Raw genomic sequence first — 26,405 nt, forward strand, 5'->3', positions numbered from 1 at the left:
CCAGCCACCACCTCACTCCCCATCCCCATCCCCACCTCAGGTCCTCCATGCCCCCCCCCCCCTCCCCCCCCATTCCCCCCTCATCCCCCCTCATCCCTGAGGCGCCCTCACCGCGCATGCGCGGGGCTGCCCCGGGGAGGCGGGCCCGGGCGGGGGCGCGCAGGCGCGCGGCGCATGCGCGCTGTGGCCCCGCGCTGGGCTGGGCGGCGCAGCTGGCAGCGGGCTCGCGGCCTGGCGGCTCCGACCCCCCCCCCCCCTCCCCTTCCCCTCCTCCTCCTCATCTTCCTCCTCCTCCTCCTCCTCTTCCTCAGCCCTGAGGGAGCCGCCGGGACCCTCCCCCGCCTCCAGCCCACGGCAACAGCTCGGGGCTGGCCCCGGCACCTCGCGGAGCCTCCCCCCCGTAGGAGAAGGAAGGGAGGAGGAGGAGGAGGAGGAGGAGGAAGAGGAGGAAGAGGAGGAGGGGGGGGGGACGCACACACGCGAGGTTGAAAGGGAGCGAGGAGCCCCCCCGGGCCCGGACAGCTGAGGGGGGGGCGCGACATGGCGGAGGCCAAGGAGGAGGGGCCCGGCCCCTGCGCCAGGGTGAGTGGGGGGCGTCAAGGGGGGGGGCTGAGGGTGGGTGGGGGGGGGGTGAGGGGTGCACCCCCTCTGGGCACCCTGCTGCTGTCCAGAGCCATGAAGGGAGGGCTGGGCAGGTGGGGGGCGGTGGGTTTGGGGTCCTCCCGGCTTGGGGATGGGCTGCCGTGGTGGGTGCATGGAGGGGTGTCGTCCCTCCGGGCCTCCCATCCGGCTGTCCCCAAGGTTTGTGTAGTTTTCTCGCAGTTGCCCCCCCCCCCAGGAGATGCGTGTAGGCATCGTTTCGATCGGCGTCGTGGCGTCGCTGAGCTAATAAACTTAACGGCTAACGAGGATCTGGCAAAAGTTGACGGCTAACGAGGATCTGTCACCGCCGGCCGGCCGGCCAACTCGGTCAAACCACAATGTTCTTGGTGCTTTTTGTTGATGTATTTCACCCATCCACGTCAAACCGTAGCTCGCCGTCAAGGTGGCACTTCCATCCCGTGGTTAGGTGCGTGGACGGCAAGCATCGTGGACTGCAAGCATCTCAGCACCATTATTAGTGCTGGTCCTGAGCCTTGGCCCTTTGTTGCCGCGGTTTGGTCTGTAAGTATAGCGGGCATCTGACCCTGCTTGAAGAAATACTTCATCCTTTAACCAAGTAGAAGGTTCGTTATTGCCCGTGTCTTGTAGCCCGTGAAGCAACCGAGGGAAAATAACTTTCTAAGCAGTGCTCACGGTAGTCTTGCAACACGCGAAGGCCAACTTCATGCACGCATTGTAATTTTTGATTGAAAACTTTATGATAGAAATGAGGTTAGTTCACTGCTAGCGGGCATTTCAGTTTGTATGGAAGGGTCTTTAGGTTACTACAAGTCTCTGAGCCATCCAGATCCCTTTTCCCAAAGATGAGGAAGTTTTCCCATTCTCTAGCCTTGCAAAAGCAAGAACGCTATCTAACGTTTCCCATTCCTATGCTTGAGATGAGTTGCTTAGTGAATTTATTGCAGGGAACATGAAACTTGTGATCGCAGTGAAACTACTTGCTGCTAAGCAGAACGGGTGACCTTCCAGGGTACAATTGAAGGAGTTGCACAGGCGTTTGGCTACACTGCAGTCATGGAAGTGAACTTCACAGCTGAACTGTCTTAAGCCGTGTCTTTCACCAGTTGCACTCGTTCATGAGCAAACTCAAAGAATTTTGTGGATTGCTCACAAGAACCACGTATCGCTGGAGGATCAAGATTTTGGCTGTCTGCAAGAAGTTTAAAGGGAAGTAGGTGGATGTAAGACAGTAACTTAAGAAATCTTAAATAAAACTTCATTCCTAGTCGTTGAGATGTTAGTGGACTAAAGAGAAACTTCTATGCCATGACGACAGCCAAGCATTGGAACAGGTTGCTCGGAGATGTTGTGCAGTCTTCATCTTAGCATCTTATGGTCTCAGCATGCCCATTGCCTTGATACTCTCGTCTTACCTGTTGACAAGTCACCTGGCATTGCCCAATGGAAAAAAAAAAACAACCTTTATTCTTCTTAAGGTTGCCAACTGTCAGCTAAGAAATACCAAAGAAAAGCACCTTTGAGTCAGTATCGTCTTCATTGGTCTCAGGAAAAACTGGTTTTGTGTTGGTTAGATAATCATTTGCTAAATAGTAAGTCCCAAAGTCTCCATCCATTATTACTCCACGTGTCCTTTGGGGGCATTACGGAAAACCTCTTACGTGCTGTTGGCACTGCCAACATTCTGGGTTCCTGCAGAAGCAGAGACTGCGTGGTAAAATTTACAGATGATCGAGGAAAGTGGCACTTTTTGCAAGCAATAAGCAAGGAACAGTTTGCCAATCTAGCCTGAAGGAAAAGACCTTTCTGGTCCCAAGTTTGACAGCAAGGTTGGTCTGAACTATACCAGAAAGGCTTCTGTGAGATTTTAAAGTAAATAGTGGCATCAATGCACCACATCCTGTCAATGTGTAATCTTCAGAGTCTGAGAGGTGAATTTCTTCATCTCTCCCCATCTCAAAACCAGCTTATGCACTAAGATGTTCTTGAGGAACATGGGGAGAAGTGAATTCTTCCAGGCTGCTCAAATGACTGATGGAAACGGCGAAGAATTAGATGAGTGTGCTGTACACGCAGTGCGCTTACATGGCTTCCATTAAAACAGTAAGTGATGAGGGCTTGGAAAAGCTGCATATCCATTTCTCTTCCCAAGTGGTTCAGTTCCCATGCTACAGGAAATTAAGGTGGCAGACTCTTTCAAATGCTGTGCCCAAGGAATAACGAGCATTTCTTAAATAATGTTCCTTTGTAGGGGAAAAAAAGATTGATGTAATAATTTCTTCAGAGAGGAACTTAGCCAGTGCTGGTGTCCTTTTCAATATTAAAATCTTTTGCAAAGGTTATTATTCCGTAAGTGCATGCACCGAGACTGGCATTTTGCAGAATGCATCAACAAGCAGGTGCCATCCTTTAGCTCAAGCCAAAGCATGGAGCAACAAACTGAAAAATGAGGCTTTTGCCAGTGTAAGATAGCGTCCTTAAAGTTCTTGTGGCTAAGCTGTAGTTTTAGAGGTTAATTTCTACTTTAACCTAATTTCTAATCTTTAATTTCTAAATAAATTCCATATATAGATAAATACATACTTTATATAACATATTCTAAAGAAAATATATCAACATATTCAACTTTTTGAATAATACCAAGATTAATTTTATATATTTTTTTAATTAAAACATTTGTGGCACTTCAACTATAATTAGTATATAATCTCGCTGTCTTGAACAGTTTGCATTCTGAGTAGAATGATCGTTTATTTACAACAATACTTGGTCAATGCATTGAACGAGACAGGACAATTTGTGATGTACAGTACACGCTGCTGAATTTGACCCCTGGGCTCTTGGAAGTCAACTTGGTGCGAATAGGTGGGCACCTGCATGTCGACGTCTTGCAAAAGATTTTAAGTTTCGCATGGCTTTATTCAAAGATTGGAGGAGGTCATCTCATTCAGAAGGTTTTGCTACTAGACTCCTCTTAAATGGGACAAAGACGATGGAAATGGATTTGTGCAGCTCTCAAAGGATGCCTTGAATTTGCCACGTCAAAGAAGCATAAATGATCTCAGTGTTTTACGTTAGGGCTCTTCACATGGTATAAAATAAGGAAAAATAAAGTAAGCCGTTTATGCCCACTTGAAGGCCACTTGCATGGTTAGGACACTGGAAATTAATTTTGAAATCACCCCCAACATTCTTCAAGCAGTTAGCTCAACTTTTTTTTAATCTACCGTCGTTGGATCCCATCATTTCTTCCAGACATTCCCGTTCATGTCTGCTTTTCCATAAATGCCCTGCAGCAAATTTCACGTAGTGAATTCTCTTCAAGGCTTTCTGTCAGTGACTAACTCTGTTCAGGTGACTTCCATCATCCATTTTCTAACGGCGTGGTAACTGCATGAAAGCAGCACTTGCTCCTGCTTTTGCTCATAACATTTATTCTCTGTGATCAGCCAAATTCCTCAAAACAAGGTTTCTCCAGCAGAGCGTATTTCATCAAGGGCATGTCGGCAGCATTGTGTGCTCTCCGTGTCTATCATCTTAGCCTGCATTCTGCCTTGCATGCTTTAATAGAAAAAAAAGTGTTTCCACTGGGACAGAAGAGGGAGATAGCTACAGTACACCCCCAAGGTTGTTTTTTTTAATTAGTTGTCCAGTGAGAAAAGAAAAACAAGAGTGAGTAAGACTCAATCTGGGAAAATAAGTAAGGGATATAAAGAACTCTGTTACGGAAAGGTCATGAAAGAAGCTTCATGAACTCTGTAGGTGTGAGGCCGTGATAAAGTAATCCTTGCATGCTGCTGATTGCCGGAGCAGTTACATTATTTGTAGAAGCTCGTGCCAAGCTGAAGCAAAAGTCACATCACAGCTGAGTCTGAAATAAGTTGAAATCTGCTAGCATGAGCTGTGGTTTAGCCATATCAGGAAAAAGGAGACGGATTTAAGTGCTAAGCAGGCTGCAGATCGGTAACCTCTAGACCTGGAGTGGATGACCTTTGCTGCCACACTCTTTTCTCATAACTCTGGCTCTCTGGAAGTGCTACTCAGAAATTCATGGGAAGTAAAAATGTTAGGCTGTACTTTCCTAGACTAAATTTTACTTTCCCAAACTAGTATTGACCCAAGTATATTCTATATATCCAACTGTACGTTATTCTGGCCTTTCTGTAAAGACTAATTGAAGAACAATGCTATGTATCTCGTTTTGGTTACCATATTTGCTATTTACTTTAGATGCATGTGTATAATTTTGGAAGTAGTTTGAAGTTCTGGGAGGATTTCTCTATAAATTATCTGTAGTGTTCTTATAAAAAAGAGAAACCAAATCGTACTTGGTGGGTATTGGAATGGTTTAAATTGTTGAACAGTCCTAGACAGAAGATGAAGAGATCTACTTGTGAGTCTTTTCTGTCCTCTGACAATACTGGCATTAACTTATGCTTCGGTAGAAAAGTGTGTTTGAAATCTCTAGATTGTAGAAATAAGTATATTTTCCACTGGCAATCATTGTTTGTAAGCTGTATCCGTACAATAGTTAGCTGCGTAGCCTTGCCAAGGTTCTCTGGACTCTTTCTGCCATCAGTGAACGAGATGGGGATCTCTCAAAGTCCCAGCACAGGAGGAATTGCTTCTGGATTGCGTCTTCATTTCCACTGGAAAGAGAGAAAACCTGAAGCAGTAGCCTGATAAACTAATGTTTAGTTGTCTAAATTTAGGTGAGAAGGACCTGAGGCAGAATTAGGATAACTGGACTTAGTTATTCCTACAGGAGAAATTTTGGAGTACTTACTTTATTTCATTAATTTTTGATGGCTTCCTCCTCTTCTGTACATTGATTTAAAAAATATCAGTCTGAAAAGTAAACAGATTTCAGCTTCATTCAAAGAGATGCTATGTGCTCAAGAATTCAGACTTCTCTTCAGTAGGTTCAATGTTGCCTGCTAGGAGTTGTCGTTGAAATAAATAATGAAGTAGGGGAAAACTGCACACACTTAGAGGCTCTCCAGTTCACCACCACTTGTTGTCATTGGCACCAAGCTCTTACAAGAAGGGAAAAGACTTGTGGTACCTAATGGTAGATGAGATGATTCACCAGTGTGGGCCCATTAAGATACAAACCATCCTGGGAAGGAGGGCTGATAATCCCCGCTGTGTTTATCAACAAGCAGAAGCTGCTACATTTCTACATTGGCCTGGTTTGCATGCAAAGCCAGCTTGTGGGCTTCATATTTGAGGGCAGATAATAATGAAAAGCAGATGACTTGGGTTTTATATCACTTTATTTGATTTACGGAGGGTTTTTTTTATTACTACCATAACCAGTAGCAAATAATTCCTAACGTATTAATTGTCCTCTTGGGGGAGACATTGAGTAGAGGGAATTTTACTGGGTTGTAGTGCTGGTCCTCATGCCCCAGGTGTTATCCTTGTTGTTTCTTCCTTGTAGAACAAGGACTGGCTTTCCCTTAAAAGATGTGGTGATGGCTCGCGATCAATGAGATATTGGCTTCTAGGCTAAGTGGAATAAAGGGGGCTGTGTGCTTTGCAGAACTTCATCTTCCAAATAGCTATGTGCTTTTGAAAGATGTGGCCAAACTATGTAAGTAAACACTTGTCGTCTGGGAAGTGCTGTCTTGTGGGATGCTAAAATACACGGCTGAAGTGAAATATTTGGTTTGGAGTAATTGCTCGCCTAGCACCACAGCGCAGAAACGGGTGTTGTTATAATGGATACCCAGGTCTGGTTTTGGAGATTTTTACATCCATGTAACGTTTTGAATATTTCAGTTTTTCTGGCGTATGCTGTGAGAAGTAGGAGTTGTCCTAATTTAGTGTCACGGAGAGATTGAGGTTAACCCAAATGGCAGCGCCACCGGTTGGTCGTAGAGCGTCTTCACCTGCGGTAGGAAAGCTCAGCACGTAGCTGGGGCGAGGGTTTGAGGAGAGAAATTCTCTGTTTTTAAAAGAAAGCCTTTCTTGTGGATGCCTCGGTTTGATTGCTTGATTTGTGGTGTGTGTGTTTCTTAATTTTCAAAGCCCGAGCATCCAGCGGGCTGTAGATCAGCACGTCGTGTCTGGTGCCTCTGCAAAAACAGTTGCAAGGTGAAGGCTTCCTGCAGGGAGCTGTGGGGTTTTCGAGGAAGGGAGTGGGACAAAGACTCAAATCTCCCTCTGTTCTGTACAGGTGTAGATAAAAACTTTGATCATTGGGAAAAGATAAGGCATTATCAGGTAACCTTCTGTTACTTGGCAGGCTCATCTGCTTGGCCCCGGATAGGCTGGGAACAGTTTGCAGCTCGTTTGTGTGTGTTTGGGGGAGATGCAGACCATAAGGTCGACAGAGGCTTTGTGTAGAGTCGGCCCATGAATATTCAGGACTCTCAGGAATCTCAGCAAAGTCTGGGGATAGAAAGGGCTGATGCACTTTTGTGCCCAGCGGCTCCCCATGAGTCCTGGTGATTCATTCCCAATTCTGAAAAACTTGAGCCAGAAACGCCTGCAGCACACGCCTGAGTGCTGTGTGCTGAAACTTTCTTGTTTAGATGCATAAAACTTCAGTCGCAAAAATTTCAGATGCATCAGGAGGTGGGATGCAAAGCAAAACTGCAGCTCTTGACCAGGAAGGTAAGGAGCCAGAAGACACAGAAACATGTCTGCCTTTGTCTTTTTGCGTGTACAGATGCTGCTTTGAATTTTGCCTTTAAAATACCTCTCGTAGCATCCATCTCCTGACTCTTAGATCGTTTTTAGTCACTGATTTAAGTCTTTTGAAGTCTCGAGCTTGGCTCAAATGCCTGCTCAAGCCTGAGCACAAACCTTGCAGAATCTGCAAAGTTCACATCCTCCTGGCTCCGCTCCCGAACTGCGGGCTCTGAGCTGCGCTCTCGCAGCAAAACCCGCGCCGAGCCTCCCGGCACCCCAATGCGGGGCTGCTTTTGGGGTGCTGGAGCCCCGATACCTTGGGTGGTGGCCGGCGAGTGTCCAGCGTGGAGCCGGGGCGGCTAGGGGGCTCTGCAGGCCCGCGCCGAGCGCCCAGCTCTATGGCTCGCCTGACCCCGCCGGGTTCTCTTCCTGCCGCAGCCGTTCTTTTCCTGTAGCAGGTATCTGCAGCAGCCTGGCTCTTTGTTACCCTCTGCTCTTCCCTCCCTAGGTGCCGTGAAGGTATGGCTCGCTTGGTCTGTCTGCGTTTCGGCAAAAAGCAGCTCCGGGAAAGACCTGCTGCTGAATTCTGCTCTCGTGCCGCAGGGTTTTTTTTTTTTCCCTCCCGCAGGAGAGGTGCAGCGCGGCTGGCTGCCTGCCTGCTCGGCATCCCTTCCTAGGGGTGTCATGTGGAAAAGGTCAGGGGATGCTTCCTGGGTTCCCCGCAGCCGGTTCAAGAAGAGCAATTCAATTTTTAAATCATCTTCTTTGAAAAACCTGCACCTTCCTTATCAGTTTGTTGAATTGTGAAGCTGGGGGGGGGGCGTTGCTGCAGTGTGTAGTGCAGGGCAGCTGGAAGGGCAAGGAATTGAAAGACCTCTGACTATTTTTAATTGCACTTTCCTTAACGTCTGCTTCCTTTCCACAGTGTGCTTATGGATGCAGTGAAACCTAAGCTCAAACTTCAGCAGGCTTGTTAGAAAGATGTGTGCTAGGTCTGTAAAGTTGCCGTGGGGGTTGGGTTGTTGTTTATATACATTATTTTGCATACAAAACAAGGTTGGAGCCATAGGCAGCTTCTCTCTTTACATTGCACACAAAAAACATCTATTAATTGTCTGATTTATGGATGCTATGGCAACTTCGAATGCTGTTAAAGAATTGAGCAGGTTTTTAGTTATTTCAGACGAGCACTTTGTATGAAACTGTAAGCAGTGCCCTTCTGCCACCCGCTCAAAGCAAGGAGGGGTTAATGCTGAGCCTGGTGTACAATTAAAAAGGATTAGAAAGACATACCTAGTGGAACATCTCTTTGTAAAAGCAGTGCGTTTTCTGGCCGTGAAGAATAGTTAATTTAACAAAAACACACAGCTTCCAGGAATACCTAATTGTTTTGTCATCCTTTTGTGTATTATTTATTTATTCCAGCCTGCCTAGGCAGAGCATGGCTTTGTGTACAATGGTAGCTAGTGAGGCAGAGTCACTAAGAAGAATATATCTTAAAACATTTAATTTTCCTTCTAGCATGCTTGAGCTGTTCAGTTTTACACTCTTAGGGAACGCTGACTACCTTAAAAGCACTAAGTATCACTGAGCTATTCCCTGGCAAAATCTTATCCGCGGTGATTAAATGAAGGTGTTCTGAAGTACGACAGTCTTGAGTTTAGTTTTAAAGCTGGAAACGCGTCGTGAGGGCTGTGTTGGGAACCTGAAGCCTGGCGTGTAGGAACCGAAACCTTTCCTTTCTGGATACTTTCCCTTCTGCAGCTATCGAAGACTTAATGCAGGAAATCGAGGTGCCTCTTCCTAGGCCTGCCTCAGATGACCCGTAGGAAATGCCATCGGATGAATCAGTTTTGTGTTTACCTCGGGAGTCCTTTTGTTCCGTTTCAAGCAGTGAATCTTAAAAAAATCTGAGCAGAAGAAATGAAGGGAACTGGGAGTGAATGGCAGCCATCGAAGGAGGTGTGAGGAGTGGAGAGGGGAGTTGTCTGGCAGAGATGTAGTGGAATAACGTGGTAGTGGTAAGTTGGGCATTATTACGTGGATTTCTGTGTAATGCAAGAGCATAATCCAATGAAAGGCAACTCATTTAAAGCTGATACAAGGTGCTATATGTATTTTAGGTACCTCTTTGTTGATACACAAAATTTCCTTCTGATAGGGCATTAAACAAGATTGTAAGAGGATTCAGGATTGGAAATGGAGTCAATATAATTGGGAGAATTGAGAGAATACCCAACAGTAATTCAGAAAAACACATGAGCCCATTGCAGGGCATAGTCCAGTTATGGAATAAGTCATTTATTGTGGATATAAATATATTTATGTGTGTGTAGATACATAAGTGTCCACACACAGGTGTACAAAAGCTTGCCCTGCTTGCTGGTCTTGGGATTTACACCTTGTGAGAGTGACGGTGCTGTTACCATCAGATGGTGGCTTAGATAAGACTGCTGAAATTCAGTTTTATAAATATTTCTAATGTAAGCTTCTGACACAAACCTTCCTCTGCATCCCAAAGCATCTTAAAGAAGATGATCTTCGAGGTGACCTCTTCCTTTGAGAGCCCCACTACAGGAAGAGGAAGGACATCCAACGCAGCGCGGGTTTTTTGTAGGATGACCTCATGGTTGGGAAATGTCTCGGACTCTTTCCAAATAGATTGCGAATGTTGTCAAACTTGTTCAAAATATTTATGGTAGCACCTTGCGCTTGCAGGTGGCCCACATGTGCCAAGTTGTACCTCGTCGTTTCTTGGAATGAAATCGTTAATTAGGGAGGCCTGGACTGTTGCTCGTAAAGCGAATGAGATGGTGGTAGAGCTTGGAATGCTTCCCCACAGGTACATGGGATCTCAAAAGAGGCAAGGAGCTGCTTTGATATAAATCTGCTTCAAGAACAGAACGATTTAGTGCTTCATCTCAACTGAGAACTTTTCTCATCCTACCAGCAAATTGGCTGAGACTTTTCTGAAGAAATAACGGCGTTGCTGCTGGGAAGCAAGAAGGGGATCGAGGAGGATCAGCGAGGAGAAAAGGACCTGCGCTAAACGGTTTTGTGTCCCAAGGCTTCATGCTCTGATGTTATTACCGAATGGCAACAAGTTCCCTTCTCTGTTCTGTAAACACAATGCACCGCTGCTCTCTTTGTCCTCAGCATCTGGTATTAGAACTGAGTATATCCAGTATTTATGGGGATTAATTTTCCACTGGTGTAAACTTAGGTGACTACAAGTGGACTCACGGATCAGTGCTAAACCTCCACCTCCTTGTGGGATCATTTTAGCAGTAACTCAGGCCTTGCAAACCTTCCTGGAAGGTGTTTGCTCCCTTTTTTATTCTTCTAGGTAATTGCAATGAACAGACTTGAATCAGTCTCAAGGAATATAACATTAATTTCTCTTTTGTTTCCATATTTCACTTTTCCAGCCTCAACTCTCACTGCTCAGAGAAGCTGAAAAGTTTTGGCGCAGTCTCAAATGCTCTTGGTATTCCAAGACAATTTGGACACATCCTTGCTATTCCCTGTGTGTCAACTGAGCTGGAAGAGCTAACTCCTCTTTGTAGACCTGCAGGCGATATCAGGAGGCTGATGGACCCCTTGCCACCCGTGACAATGTGTTGTCATCCTTTCCTGGAGCTGATTTTTGCCAAGCTGGTAGTTTCCCATCAGAGCCCTGTGGAATCTCCAGTTTATCGACTCGAGTTCAGTGAAATTAGAGCTCATCCCTCTGTTATCAAATCCCATTACTCTCCTTAAGGTGGCTTAAGGATTGAAGTGTGAGTGGGATCTACCAGGAAAGAAAGCGCAGAGCCGGAGATGCAGGGAAAGGAGAGCTGACTAAATCGCTGTTATCTCATAGGCAGAAATGAGGAACGCTAGTAAGAGTTGGACATCCAAAAGAGAACTTTAATTATTCTCAGTGCTCACGCTTCCCCAGACATGCTGTCAACTTTAACATCTGTCAGAGAATGTTTAATGAAAGCAGATATTGTGTGCAGTGCTCAGTCATCATCTGGGTATTCGTCAGTCGCTCCTACTGATACTCGTTGTCTCATTACTGTTAGGAAATAAGAGTTCTGCTTCCCAGTTCCTGGAAAGGAGACAGTCCCTGTTAAAAGGACTGAGCCTCTGGATCTGTGTACTCCCATTAGTGAAAGCTGTAAATGCTGCTATTGATTTGTTAACAACATTTATTTGAAATGAAGGCTTGTAGAGCGTCAGTACATCATCCATAGTCTTGTCCTGATACAAATATCTCATGTAGGAGTGAAAATTCTGACCTTCCCTTCCCTCCTGTCTCTCCTGCATCTCCTCAGTTGAGCAAAGCTCATTCTCAGTTTTTCCTCTGTCATTTTTTGTGTGTGCTTCTGAACTTCTGGTAACCGTGACTTCTTGGTAATGCAACAGTTTTAAATCGAACTTTGCTTGGGGCAGGAAAGGAAGGGGAAGGAGTTGTGATTCTTTGTGTCGCTTTGGTTTTTGGTTGGGTACGTTTTAGCAAAGTGCATCCGGGTTGACCGAGATAATGATATAGTGCTTTCCTTTTTACAGTTTGAAGATAAATCTGATGCGGTATTTGATATTACAGAAAAATGTAAGTATTTTTATTTATTTACATAAGGCCGTAGTTCAACAAAATGCTTCTTAGAAGTGTTGCTGCTGCCAAAAAAAAAACTCTCTTGCCCTTCTCTTAGCCCTTGCTACTTGTTCCCTCCCTGCACTGCCTTCTGCACAAATGCTACAAATTATATGAATTAATGTTTTTTCTTTCTTTGATGAGTTTTACTCAGTTCAGCTAGTATTTCACTATCTAGTGAGTGGGACAGAACTGTTCCTTTGTCAGCAGTGTTTTATCAGTAATGTTGGTCCAAGAATACTTAATGGCTTCAAGAAATTGCAACATTAGATTAGCAAAGGGCACTTAGAGTTGTCCTTCGTTACATGTAAAGTTGGTGAATTTTCTGACTGTTTATTTTCTTCTCCCTAGGTGGTGAAATCCTGGATGCAGAAATGTCTGAGGACACTGACCACAACTTAACAACCGCCCTCGACAGCGTATCGTATGGAATACAGAATCGAACAGGATCTGAAAACTCACTGCTGGATGATGATGATGATGATGATTATTTTCTGAACTCGGGGGATCTGGCAGGCATACCTGTTGTTGGGAGTGACAACGAAGATGATCAAAGCTTCACTCCAAAAGACACTCTCCCTTCCACAATTCATGCTGAAGACCATCTAGAAGAGGGCAAGAGGGTTACAGAGCATGAGCTGGACAGTGAAAAAGATATTCAGATTCAAAATGCAATCCAAAAGGATCTCACTTCACCCTTCGAGCAGGGCCCTGTATTTAAATCAATGCGAAAAGATTTTAGCATAACGAGAGATAATGGCAAAGAGACTTTTTCAACAAAGGACAAGAATAGAGAAGGACATTTTCAAGAACGTGAAAAACGGTTGGAAAAAATCCCTAAAGATATGGATTCTAGATTGAAAAGCAGTTTTCTTGACAAAGCAGGTAACTGTTGGCATCGTAGACCTGGCTACCCAGCAAGGAGGAAGAAAGAACTAGACAGAGATTAGCACTAGGGCTAGTTACTAAAAACATCATCTTGGTGAAGATAACATACCTAGCTATATGGAGGGAAGCATATTATAAAGAACCCTGAAATACAATAAACTCTGTGGTAGGACTAGGGGCCTGGCAGCATTAGGGGGCATCTCATCATCCACAGCTTGTTTTGGAGCCTCATCATATCCTTTGTTGTTACGGTTTACTAAACCAAGCTGGGTGACACCTTAAGCTTCCTCTTGTTTTACTGTCATCTCTAGCCCTTGGAACTCCTTTACAGAATAGATGATGAAATTTAGGTTAAGCTGGAAAGATATTTTTGTGCAAAGTGCCAATTCTTCATTAGTGCATATGCTTAAAGCAGCATGCTTTTCATAGTAACATCACAGAAAGGCTTGCTAGAAATACATTAGTGCCTGCAGGAAGTCAGCCAGGGAGTAACTTGAGATCTGCTTTTCCTGGGAGACTGCTCTCCTTTTCCTTCAGATACTTATGTCTTGGACTTGGTCCAGCCAACATGGAGAGAACCAAAGATGTCTGTAATGTCTGTAATCCATTTCTCATTTGAGGGAGCCTGAAAGTCACCAGTAGTCTTGCTGCCCGCACACCTGGCTTTGATTTCCCAAGCTCTGAAAGTTACGTTAGAACAGTGAATGAAGGAGTTAAGAATAACCAGGCTGGAACACGGGGTTTAATTTCATTCAGAAGACTGTGTGGAGAGAGGGTTGGCCAACAAGTGAGAGCCTCCTGACTACTCGTTGAGATTTACAGCTTACAATTCTGATATTTAAGCTTTGTACACATAATAACAGCGTCTTAAAATCAGTGCTTCCAGGTTCCACAAATGATAGAGAAACAATACATTTTTTTTTAAATAAAGAAGAGTTAAAGTTGTCTTTTTACTCTTGCCTTCAGGTAGAAATCAAGTAAAGAATATTTCTGTGCAAAAGACGTATTTCAGAAAATTGTAAATACCTACCGTTACAAGATTGTGGCTGAAAGCCGTGCAGCCTCAGGTAGAGTAGCCAGTAATTGGAACAGCTTTAGTAAATGCTCAAAGGCAGCACCCAGTATCCAGGCAAATTCAGTATCTTTAAAAAGATACGTGCTAAAAATGTATACGCTGCTGTTTCCTGAGAAAAGGGGAAGAGGCAAAAGACCTGCAAAGAAAAAGATGGAAGTTGTTGCTCTGAAAAAAGTATTTTTCTGATTTAAAAGTAGAAATGTGACAGAATTCAGAAGTCACTGGGGTGTAGAAGATCTGAATGAACAACTCTGCCTCAGAATTTTCCAACTATTCTGCTGGAATGGGAAAATAATGACCCAGTAGAATAATAAAAAATGTCAATTCTCTTTAAGGATCACCGTCTTATTTGCAGGGAAGAACGAGGGAGTAGTTTAATACTTCTGAGGTGCTGTCAGACTACGGGGTTGGGGATCAGTATGAGACTCTAGATAGTTTTAAAGGAAATGCATTGGAATCTGTATTCATTTATATTTAATGTATATGTTTTCCTCAGTTCATAATCAAGTAGAAGAAACATTACGGACGCAGTTAGCGCCACAAACTCCAGAAACTAACTTCAGGGTAAGCTATAGATCTTTCAAACACTTTTGCAAGTGCAGCAATATACTGGAATAATTCGAAGTACTTATTTTATATTTGAGTGTAAATTTGAGTGTCAAGAAAACTGACCTTCTGACTCGTAGACATCTTTGCTACTTAAAAAAGTCTGCGTATAATTTTGTAAAATTTTGCTGACCCTCTCTTTGAAGTGAGGCTTCTTTTGATAGCCATTTTGATGATCAGCATGGTCTGACTGTGACTGGTGAGCCGATTCTAGACCTGGATGCATCCATCTGACCTGCTGCCTTTTTTCCAGATGAGACAGGGAACAGCTCTATCAACACGAGACACTGCCCAAACAACGAAATGCCCTTACTGACAACCAACTTAGAGAGCTGGGTGGCTTCTGCTTTGTCCAGAGGAGTGAAAAGAATTGGGGGTGGGATGACAGAGGGTGCTGCAGGGAGGTAGAGGCAGCAGCTGCTGCCTTTCATTTCTCCCACCTTCCAGTGGCAGGACCCATTTCTCTTGGTCTGCAACAGAAACTCCCCTTGGCAGCAGCCCAACTCCTCATGGCAGATGCAGGAGGGTGAATTCTTTTTCATATTATTGTTTCAGGAGTCTAGCTACCTATTTTCTAGTAAGGAATCTATTGGACAAGAGCTGGGGAATTCCTTTGCACCAAATATTAGAATTAAGGAGGAGCCTTTGGATGACGAATATGATAAAGCTATGGCCCCACAGCAGGGACTATTAGACAAAATTAAAGATGAACCTGATAATTCTGAGGTAAGTTTCCCATTGCATTTCTCATTTTGGTCTGACAACTGACCGCATAAGCTGGACATAAGTTCAGCAGTTTATTTGGTTTGTTGACCGAAATTTAACTTGAAGAACATAGTTTAGTAGAAGGATTTTTCCCTCTTATAGCACCATGAAACCCAACCCCCCCCCAACTCTTTGATGTCATGTTACCATGTCGCTGAAAATGTGATGCTTGTCGGTTAGAGACGAAGCAAAGTGCTGTAAAACTTGCGTGATGAAATCTGTGGCAATATAGACGCTTCAGCTCAACTTGATCTCCCTAGAAAATAAATGACAGATCGTGCTTTTATTGAATATTTTGTGAATTGTCAGAGTTAGAGCTGTGTAGTTTAAATAGTGCTATTCCTGCTACTTCCCTCTTAACAGTTGTCTTTGCGAGCACAATGGTTCTGTGTTTGTTGTTGTTCAATTAATACTTAGAGGTCTTACCTTACAAAAATATTTGAATACATACAGGTCAGTGAAGTCAAGTGATTTTCTCGTTTGAGACTGACATCTTTTATGATGATATAGGTAAGAGTTCAATAATTGCAAAATGGAGAAAAGGCTGACCTATGGATTGTACGGTGCTGGGGCAAGGATTGCTGAGCTCTCACCTGTCTCTTTGCCACTGGTTTGCAATGCGACACCAAGGAAATGATCCATGTTGCAATTCTTGTCTCCTCACTGCTGATATTTGGGTTACATGCCAAACATTACATGCATTAAAGGTGCGCAGAACTTCCCAGGGTAATTCATCCCCCTTGCATTGACGGTAGCTCTGGTGTTCTTGTTCAGGCATTAGTTTTTCTAGTATCATTCTGTGTACTCCTGCTATACCTCATCTTTTTTCTGGGCCTGTCTTCCCAATGTTTTTTCTTCTCTTCCCATGCTACTCTTGGCTAAATAAAGTAAAGAAGTAAACTGTACTCGAACCTCTTCAGATTTCCCTGCCCTTCTGATTTGTTCAGTGTCTATGAGATTGTTCATTTTTATTTTCCCTTAAGCATAACCAACGTCAAGCCATGTGTAGATTAGTTAAATCTGTCTGTTCCTTTGTCCTCCCAAGATGGCAGCTGCTGTGTGGATTTGTGTGGAATGTAGTGCAAGATGTCCGTGGTTATCAAAGGTCAAATTAACGAGTAAAAGTGAAGATGTGAAGAATTTGAACTATCTTATTGATCAAAATACTAATTCATGGAGTAAAATCCTTTGCCTCATACTGGAAAAATATGAGAACTGATGACAGTTTTTTGTTTTCCTTTAGATAAAAAGTAATATGTTTTAATTTTTTTTTTCCCATGCATCCTGAAAGAGAAGAGTGTTTCTTGCTGTAACCGATAGTTGGAGCTGAAGGTTTTTGGCTTCCAACAGTTAAACTGCTGTGAAACTATTCTTGATCATGCACAGTTGATGCTAGTTGGTGCTTCTGTTTCTCTTACTAGTATTGACTCAGGATAAAACTGCAGTTAAAATGCTTTAAAAAATTGCATTCCTATAAATAACTACTTTTAAAATTGTAATATTGAAAAAAAAAACAAAACACTCATGGTGTGGATTTGAATGTTTCAGTCTGATAGATAAACTGATCTGATAAACTAATGCTGCTGAATATTCTCCTGGGAAACTGGTGAGAAATAGTTTGGTCGTCTTAGTCTAGAAACAATTTTCCCACGAGTAAGAGAAGTGTTAAGTTTTAACGTACATCATGTGGATGCCAGGGTGTGATTTTTAGGAGGTGGATGAAGCTGAGGGAGCGGTTCAGTGCCACTGAAAATTGAGAGCTTATTTTTGCCCAGTGATTTCGGATTGGCTTACCTTGCAGTCAGACAGCAACTGTTAATTTAGCTCAGTCATAATATGACATCACGGCCTCGCTATTCTCAAATGACTGTAAGTAGGCTAAATCTTATCATCTCTGTAGTTCCAAGAGATTATTCTTTTCAGCCTATTAAGATTTACATGCAGAGCGTTACAAGCTGCTTTACGGTTCAAATTTCTAGTTAGAGCACGGGCAGGAGACGTGGTGACAAAGTATGAATAGCTGCTGTGAGGTAAGCTAGGCATTTACACTATGTCAGCTACTCCACGAGCAACTGTCTGCAGGGATTTTCTCATCCTGGAGAAAATGGGAGGTTATTCCCTTTTCGCCAAAAAGCCAGTCTAAGTAGGGATTGTGATGGTCTGCCTGTAGTGCTGCCAGCTTCACACAGCTGGTTTGTGGAGCTAAGCTGACAAAAAAAAAGAAAAAAAATAAGTTTTTACTATAATTAGTAGTTAATTTTTGACTCAGCATCTCTCAGTCCTGGTCCAGGATGGGAGGTGGGGCCGAACGAGGTTGTCCCAGTTTAAAATTTCATTAATGTGCTGTGAAGCTTCACCTTGGGCTCCTCCTAGGTCCTCGACCTCCCAGTGAAATGCAGAATGCTTCTCGCCATCTAGGTCTCAGTCTGTGCTCTGTTATTGTTATCTGTGAATTTGAAAATCGAGCTTGTTTCCAAGAGCGAGGACTGCAGAACGCTTCTAGATGGAAAGTCTGTGTAACTGGAAAGTGGAGACTTCTCTTAAGCTTTGTCAATGCTAAATTCTAAGGTGTCTGAGAATACAGCTGGAAAAGGGAAGGCACCAAGCAGTCACTTTCCCATTTCTACGTGATGCTTTTGTTGTACACTTTACTGTGAACCTCTGAGCAGGTTTCTGCGTGTGCTGCTTGTACAGCACTGTCTGTGAGCCTAGCCTTTGGAACAGGCTTAGGAGATTCTCTCTTTCCTTCCTGGGCCTTATGATTCAATACAGCGTTATGAAAGAATGGAAGTCTTGTAACCTGTTATCACATGTGTGTATTTGTTCTCCTTTTCCTTTCCCTTTTGTTTTAGGAGTACGGCCAACAGCCAAAAACTCAGGAAGGGGAGCTGAAAATCAGTGCTGTATTTTCAGTCAGTGGCAGTCCTCTTGGTAAGGAATAGGCAAGACTAACTTTATGTAAATCTATACAATACATCCCCTTCCCAAATGGTGTTGCAGTTTATGCTGCATTTCAATTGCTAGGTCTTACCCCAGTAAGATAAAAAAAAAAAAAAGCTGGTTTTGTTTTAAAGACGATCAAAATCAGAGATTTTGGAAAATAATTGTATTTTTGAGGCAAAGGACAATTGAATGTGAAAGGGATGTTAAAAGTGCACTCTCGATCTTAAGAGCAGTTGAAACAATCTGCTCTGCAGAAAACCAGTGCAGGGCATGTATTTTTAGAGTTCATCTGCGATTTAATTCTCCCTTAGACCTTGACAATCCCAGTGAAGTCATAAGCTTTGCTCTTGCCCCCTGCACAAAAGTGAATTACGTGTAATACATCTAGAACAGTTACTCTATGTTTTCTCTGTCGTGTTTTTTTTTTTTTTTTTAGCTCCACAGCTGTCATCAGGTTTCCAGCCTGCTGTGGCATCCTCTGGCATGAGTAAAATGCTTCCTTCAGTTCCAACCACAGCTGTTCGGGTTTCCTGTTCTGGCTGTAAAAAAATCCTGCAGAAGGGGCAAACCGCATACCAGAGGAAAGGCTCTACCCAGCTCTTCTGCTCCACACTGTGCCTCACTGGATACACTGTTCCAGCTTCTCGCCCACCAGCTTCTACCAAGAAAACCTGCTCAAGCTGCTCAAAGTAGGACAGCGTTTTAATTTGTTTGAGTAATAATTGATATTCAAGCAGATAATGAAAAGGCTTCAGTTCACTTCTTACACGACATGCTGTTTCTCTAATGCCCACTTCTGTTATGTTTCCCTTCAATAAATCGTGGCTGATCCTGTTATTTGTTAATTGGTCTGTCTGCTTTCAATTCCATTTAGTTAGTTGTGTTTTGCATACAGATAGATTTAAAAGCCTCTGCTGTGAAGTGTACGCTTTGTCTTTTTTTTAATTTAAAAGAGCCAAATATTACGTCTGTTTCAAAAGGTACTCCACTTCCCTCCTGATTTAAAATGTCATTGCACTCGCTAAACAAGTACATTTTCAAAAAATATGTCATGTATTATTTCTTCTAGATGAAAATAGATTTACTGAATCCATAAAATGCAATATGGGTAAATTAATACATTCCATGCAAGATATTTCCTTAGGTTCTACACAAAAAATAGCTTTCCGATCTGGCTCCCTTCTGTGAGCTCAGACTTCTGTAGGTTTTAGCTCTTCAAGATATGTTACTGCTGCTATTATTTAGTCATGGTTAAACCTTCATAATACGTACAGAGGTTAAATATGGTAAGAATTGAGTGTTTCAAGTAGTTGGGATTTCAGTACCCAAGTCAGTTATTTTCTACCTAGGCCTAGAGTAGAAGGGCAAGGTTTGCTTTTCTGAGCCTACTTTGAAAAAAATCTTAAGAACACCTACATTTTTCACAGTCCTGTTGGAAACACCAGTGTGAATCTTGAGCTCTAAAAAAAACAACAACCAACATTATAAGTATTAAAATGTTGTTTTCATTTATATTATCTCCAGCAAAAGGAGTTTATTAGGAAAAGGAGACTTCTGTGGCCAGCTCTTTAAGCTGTCATATTACTATAACAGAACTTGAGGCTAATAAATAACCTCACAGAGTGTTTGTGCTAGGGTCTGTTTAGAGAGGACAGTTATTCTTATGCATTATTTTTAGTAATGGAAGTTATTTTGCAAAGTGAATGCTGCTTTGTTCATGCATCGCTTCTTCAACAGTAGATTTATTACTTTCAGTTTTACAAGGTCAACAGAACTTAAACTTGAGACTTCAATTAATTATTCTTTTTACTTGCAGTCTCAGCGTGAAAAGACCTTGTAATAAAGTTTAGCAGTCTTGGCTGTCATTTGTTTTTATTAAGTTGAAAAGTGATCTATTTGTGACAAGACAAGAAAAAAGGAGGCATCCTTCCGTCCAAGGAAGTGATACAAAGATTTGTTCCTACCTTTTTTGACATAAGGTCTTTGAAAATTTTCTGTGAATGACTGTTTCAAAAGAGAGAAGTAAGGGAAAAGTTCACTTTATTGAATCCAGTGGCAGACACAATGGTAGATTAGAGGTAAAAGGAAGAAAGGTGCAATACAAGTCAGACCATTTAGGGCTGAACTACGTAGTAATTAGAAATTCTGACCTTTCATTTTTTCCCTTTTTTTCCCTATTCCATTATTACTGATGGTTTCATTGTTAAAAGGAATTAATCTACATATCCTGCTTTCTATTTTTTTAGTAAGTACTGTACAAAATGGTTACCTTTTACCAGTGTCTTTTAAAAGGATTAAATGATACAACCAGATGTGCTTGTAGTCCACTCCTAATTCCAGGTAGAAAATATTTCACAATATATCCACTTGAGAATTGTACTTCTTAACTACTTTTCTAACAGGAAAAGAAAGGACAAGTACTTAGATCGGCAAAAATAAAAGCTTTAAATTAAATAAATAAATAAATCCACCCTCTTCCAGAGAATGTTTAGTTTGCAGAAATAGAAAGGAGAACAAGTTGACATGAAACCAATGTTTATCTCTTTGCATGCTTGTTTTTCTTTTTTCTGTAGAGACATTCTAAATCCAAAGGATGTGATCACTGCCCAGTTTGACAGTACAAATTCCAGTAAGGATTTCTGCAGCCAGTCGTGTCTTTCTACATATGAACTCAAAAGGAAACCTGTTGTTACTATTCACACTAACAGCATTTCAACCAAGTGCAGCATGTGCCAGAAGAATGCAGTGGTAATTACAAGCTTATTTTTCATTTAAATTCCCTTTAAATCAGGGAACTCGCTATCTTAGGGATGAACTTAGATAATGTTTCTACTCTTGTTATATTTTCTTTCTTTTCTTCCAGATTAGACATGAAGTGAATTACCAGAATGTCGTGCACAAGCTCTGCAGTGATGCCTGCTTCTCCAAGTTCCGCTCAGCTAATAACTTGACCATGAACTGTTGTGAGAATTGTGGAGGCTACTGCTACAGTGGGTCTGGCCAATGTCACATGCTTCAAATAGAGGGACAGTCAAAAAAGTTTTGCAGTTCAACGTGTGTGACAGCGTACAAGCAGGTATATTTTGACACAATATCAAAAGTACATCTTAGGTTAGATTTTGGGTGTTTTAAGAAATAGGTTTTGGTTTATGAGGTGATTATTTCAGTTGCAAACTTGGTCTGAGATACTCGTTTTGTTGCTTGCTGCTTAATTTTTGCCCGGATACATTGCTCTGTTTCCCTTACCACTGAAAAGGCTACCAGAGTACTCCAGTATGAGAGAAGATACAGTGGGACCACTCAGCAACAACTGACTGTGACACATTTAGGCCAGCCTCTCAGGAGATGACCATCATCTGACAAAGCACACAAACCTCATGAGCAAAGCTCTTTTGGGATGTTCGTTGTGATGCTCTCTGAATATTCTCTGTGCTGTACTACAGTAGTGTAGTTTCTCATGAGCTGCCCGAGGATCCTTAAAAACTAAGAGTAATTTAACTGTAGGGTATCTCGCACTATGACAGATCCTTCTTGACGCTGAAGAAGAGATTATTTCCAAAAATTCCAGCTTTCTAAATATGTTGTCTCAGACATGCTCCACAACCTTATGTGGGTACGTTAAATAATAGTAAGACAAGAGAGGACACTTCATTTTTGACTCATTTCAGCTATTGAAATTGTGGCATTTGAACGAAGTGGATAGGAAAAGTAATAATTAGTTGATCATTTTGATGTTCGTTTTTAAATTTTTAATATTATAATTTTGATTTTAATGGTGCCTCTTAAAGAACTGAGCAGTTGAAAGAACCTTTATTGTGATAGCTCGTTTATTTTTGACTGACTTGTTTTAATGCAATTACATTAGGAAAAAATTGCCTTTTGATAAGATGCTGTAACTGTACATTCTGTGACTTGACTCTGCTGCCCCATTATTCAGGGCACTTAGGCCAAGAAGGGCGTAGTGAATTAAAAAAAAAAAAAAATCTGATAAAAATTTTTCATCCAGAAAACTACCTACAACATTAGTTATCATCTGAAGCAAATATAGAAATTAAATTAAGCTGGAAAGGAGAGGGATTTCTTGCTGCTTTTGCGTGTCACATCAAAACCCCATATATGTTAGTCTTCTTGGGAATCCAGTGCGTTCAGAACCTATTAGAATAAGTGTAATCTATTTTTTATTGATTTTTTTTTAACCAGCATTCAACTCGGTTGTCAGATACATTCCGATCATTTATGGGGTTTTGTGTTTTTTAAAATCCTTTAGAAATTTATACCCTGTTCTATCCTTCTGTGAAGGACTGAAATAGCTGTTTATAGAACAAAGTGCATTTCTAAGGCTGTAATAGAGAAACAATCTAGGGCAATAGATCTCAAAGCTTTTTCCACACTTAAAGATCTTAAAAACCTTTCAGTGGTGTAAACACAGAAAAAATGTTTGTGAAAGGTAAGCTGCTTTTTGTCTCTTCTTAAAAGTACTCTGTAGACCACAGATTGAAAACTGTGATTATTATGAGATATAGCTGTTCCCCATTCTGCCACCAAATGTGTCTTCAAGGAACCTGCTTATCTGTGTTTTTTGTTTTCTCATCTGCTCAGCAGTAATATCACTTACATACATAGCTGATATGTTAAGTCACAAGCAAAATGTTGCTTTTCAGTGAAAATGTTAAAGGTTGATACTTGCTCTTACAACACGCATTGTATTTTGTACTTGGAGGCCTTTGTCTTAACAGCCTTGGTACTGCTCAAACTGGCCTGCATAAGTAGCACTTAACCCTGAGTGACGGTGTCCACATCTCAGATGATCAAAGTGTAAATATAACAAGCAGAACTCAAATAAGTGTATATGCATCAAAAATAATACAGCTGTAACATAAGTGCTGTTGCAAGTATGCTAGCTCTCATTTTTATAGACGTTTTATGTGTTCATGATTATTTTCCTGGTTAATAAAAATAATAAACTTCAAATGAATGACCAACTTTCCTGTTTCCACAGAAGTCGGCTAAAATTACACCTTGCACACTGTGTAAATCTTTGAGATCTTCGGCCGAGATGATAGAGAGCACAAATAACTTAGGAAAAACTGAACTGTTTTGCTCTATTAACTGCTTGTCAGCATACAGAGTGAAAATGGTTACTTCTGCAGGTAACTTTATTCTTTTACTCTGTTAGAAGCATAATGTCACATAGCTTGTATCCAAACTTAATTTGTCTTGAAAGTAAGGCTTATATTATATTTTTGGGGGTATGGAAAGTGGTTTTGTTGTTTTTGTTTGTTTGTTTGTTTAAGGAAAGGTGCTGAGATGGAAACATAAGGACTTGCTAACATAGATAAACCTAACAGTGACAGTGTAGCCATTTTAGCTTTGTTTTTATAGCACTTAAACATGACAATAAACCTTAATCTATTTTCTGCTCTTGTAAGTGAAGCTGGGGGGTTTACCAGCTAGATAAATCCACTTGTGTGGGCATAAGCCATACCATCACTGTGACTCTTCTGCCCCCGTTCTCCAGGGTGATTAGCTTAGCTATCTCTGCCTAATTTTGCTTTGAGCTAGGCAAACGTATTCTCAGCTGTTTTTCTTGTAAAATAGAAAAATGCATACTGACATTCTAGGGATACTGAGAGATTAATTAAAGGATCTGGTAAGCAACAGGCACTGCAGCTGCAGTGTCTGCTTCTGAATCTGAAGAAACGTTGTCTTGTGCTTCTGTGTGTACCTCAACTTGTCATTCAGAATCTCTGTTTTTGTATGCACAGTGCAAAATTATCTGCAATATGACTCAGTGTTGCATAAACCACTTTTTCTTCTCTGTTTCACTCTCAGGTGTTCAAGTTCAGTGCAACAGCTGTAAAACTTCAGCAAACCCTCAGTATCACTTGGCTATGTCAGATGGGAGCATACGCAATTTTTGCAGCTACAGTTGTGTAGTAGCTTTTCAGGTGTGACATTTAGGATTTCTTCTTAGCTTAATAGAATCATAAATCGGTGGTATAAGTATCTGGGATGCTGGGTAAAATATGTAATACTGTAAAATAAGGTTTCTTTCTCCCTTTGCTTTCCTGCAGAATTTGTTCAACAAGCCTGCAGGGATGAACTCCTCAGTTGTACCCCTATCGCAAGGTCAAGTCATTGTAAGCATTCCGTCGGGGGCAACAGTATCAGCAGGTGGCACCACCTCCACTGTGTCTCCCAGCTCCGTGAGCAGTTCAGCTGCAGCTGGTCTACAGAGGCTGGCTGCCCAGTCCCAGCAAGTCACTTTTGCCCGCACTGTTGTAAAACTCAGGTGTCAGCACTGTAACAGGTTGTTTGCAACCAAACCAGAACTGCTTGACTACAAGGTAATAAAGACCAGGGCTTTTCAAGCTCATCTTTCTCAATCAGAAACACAAGAAATTGTAATTTTTGTGCTGTGGTCTGTCAGTACTGCTCTGCTGCTTGCTGTAACCCGCTACAGAGGAATTTGGTACTGATTTTGGTATCATTTAACCATTATCAAAATGAATATTGATATTTACGCTTTGATCTTAAAAAACAGAAACAAAACAAACAAAGAACCACCACACCATTGCTTGGCTAGATAAGCACATTACTGATTCTGGTCCAAGAGGTGATTCTTAAAATTCCTGGAGAAAGCACACCAGTGAGGGCCTTCTACAGAAAATGGTGCTGCCCTTGCTGAAAAGCTAAATAAACTTACTTGCTAGTGCTGTCAGTTGTTAATTTCCAAGGGCATAAATACGCTTCTGGGTTTTTATTAACTATTTAAATGTAATATCCAGGTTTTGAAACACTGAAACATTGAAACCAAAACATTCTGGCTGTGTTGCAGGGTAAAATGTTTCAGTTTTGTGGGAAGACCTGCTGTGATGAATATAAGAAGAGGAGCAGTGTAATAGCATTGTGTGAATACTGCAGAATTGAGAAGATTATCAAGGAGACAGTGCGATTCTCAGGCATAGATAAGACATTCTGTAGTGAAGGTAAGAAAGGGTAAGACTGTCTCTCAGATAAACCAAGTCAAAAATGTCTGGTGATACTAAAAAAAAAAAAAAAATCATTTAGGTTTAAGAATGGATTTTAAGTCTGGAAACATGTAACTTCATTCAGACTTCGTTTTAATGGTATGTTTCAACCAATGATTACATACATAACTGAATTTCAGAACTAGAAATGACCAACAAATATCATTTTGATACTGAAGGCTGCTTTTGTTGTTTTGCTGGTTTTTCTTCTAGGTTGTAAACTGCTCTATAAACATGACTTGGGGAAACGCTGGGGAACCCACTGTAAAATGTGCAGTTACTGTTTACAGACTTCCCCCAAACTGGTCCAGAATCACTTTGGGGGGAAAATGGAAGATTTCTGCTCAGAGGAGTGCATGTCTAAATTCACAGTTTTGTTTTACCAGGTAAGTAATATTCTCACATAGCATCCTCTGGAATATAAAACTGTTGGCAAAAGAATCTTTGAACGTTAGGAGCTGTGTGAACTGCCTGTAGTTGACCTGTAAGTCCATGAACCATGCATATGTTACATACATGTGAGAGATGAGTAAATCCTTCTTAACTTCTGAGTACCAGTTTCCTATATAAAGAAAACCTAATATTGGTTGTGGAAAAAAACAAAAACAAAAACACAACACTCAGTGTTCTGCTGCTTTGTGTTACGCTATGAAAATGATGCACTCTTACAGATTTCTTTATTTTTGCTGAGCAGGATATGAAGAGGTCTGTATGCAGATACTCTTTGTTGCTCTTTACATGTGTTTGATTTCTCCCTCCCTCTGTTTTCCTAGATGGCAAAGTGTGATGGTTGTAAGAGGCAAGGTAAACTCAGTGAGTCCATGAAATGGCAAGGGGAGATCAAGCATTTTTGCAATCTGCTTTGTATTCTGATGTTCTGTAATCAGCAAAATGCTTCTGACCCTCCACCCCCAAACAACACAGGTAAAACAGGATGTGAATGGTATTACATCTTGGTGTGTGTGACAGTGATAGGAGTATTTATTTAGAAACTCAATTCACTGAAATTTTTAAGAGACATCCTCTACTGGGGTACATACCTGTTGTTGTTGAACAGGCTCAGTTTTAGGTATCTCGCTTTCTTCAAGTAGTTTCAAACTTCCACAGATATTAAATGAGATTGCCCATAAAGAAAACCTATGCTTTGATTTTCAAGATTAAGTATAAGGACTAACTTTTCAATCACTTTCCACACCTT

The 26,405-nt window shown here is 41.7% G+C and overlaps 1 protein-coding gene across 8 annotated transcripts in view; it reads left to right on the plus strand.

Moving 5' to 3' along the window:
* The first annotated feature begins 327 nt into the window (after positions 1-327).
* ZMYM4 (zinc finger MYM-type containing 4) overlaps positions 328-26,405 on the plus strand; it is a 45,206-nt gene continuing 19,128 nt past the window's right edge. For 3 of the 8 annotated variants that reach the window (XM_084300805.1, XM_084300798.1, XM_084300802.1), the window contains exons 1-15: positions 328-582; positions 11,815-11,857; positions 12,251-12,784; positions 14,359-14,426; positions 15,024-15,194; positions 18,086-18,164; positions 18,613-18,865; positions 20,750-20,924; positions 21,040-21,252; positions 23,176-23,326; positions 24,009-24,124; positions 24,251-24,523; positions 25,015-25,165; positions 25,421-25,593; positions 25,981-26,131. In XM_084300805.1, the coding sequence (XP_084156931.1) occupies positions 541-582; positions 11,815-11,857; positions 12,251-12,784; positions 14,359-14,426; positions 15,024-15,194; positions 18,086-18,164; positions 18,613-18,865; positions 20,750-20,924; positions 21,040-21,252; positions 23,176-23,326; positions 24,009-24,124; positions 24,251-24,523; positions 25,015-25,165; positions 25,421-25,593; positions 25,981-26,131 (2,593 nt within the window). In that variant the 5' untranslated portion in view covers positions 328-540. Of the gene's footprint in view, positions 583-11,814; positions 11,858-12,250; positions 12,785-14,358; positions 14,427-15,023; positions 15,195-17,046; positions 17,103-17,134; positions 17,264-18,085; positions 18,165-18,612; positions 18,866-20,749; positions 20,925-21,039; positions 21,253-23,175; positions 23,327-24,008; positions 24,125-24,250; positions 24,524-25,014; positions 25,166-25,420; positions 25,594-25,980; positions 26,132-26,405 lie in introns of those variants that run through there. The other 5 variants (XM_084300799.1, XM_084300801.1, XM_084300800.1 and 2 more) reach the window with 5 other exon arrangements.

This window comes from Netta rufina, assembly GCF_964035555.1.
Source record: "Netta rufina genome assembly, chromosome: 23".
NCBI classification, from domain to species: Eukaryota; Metazoa; Chordata; class Aves; order Anseriformes; family Anatidae; genus Netta; species Netta rufina.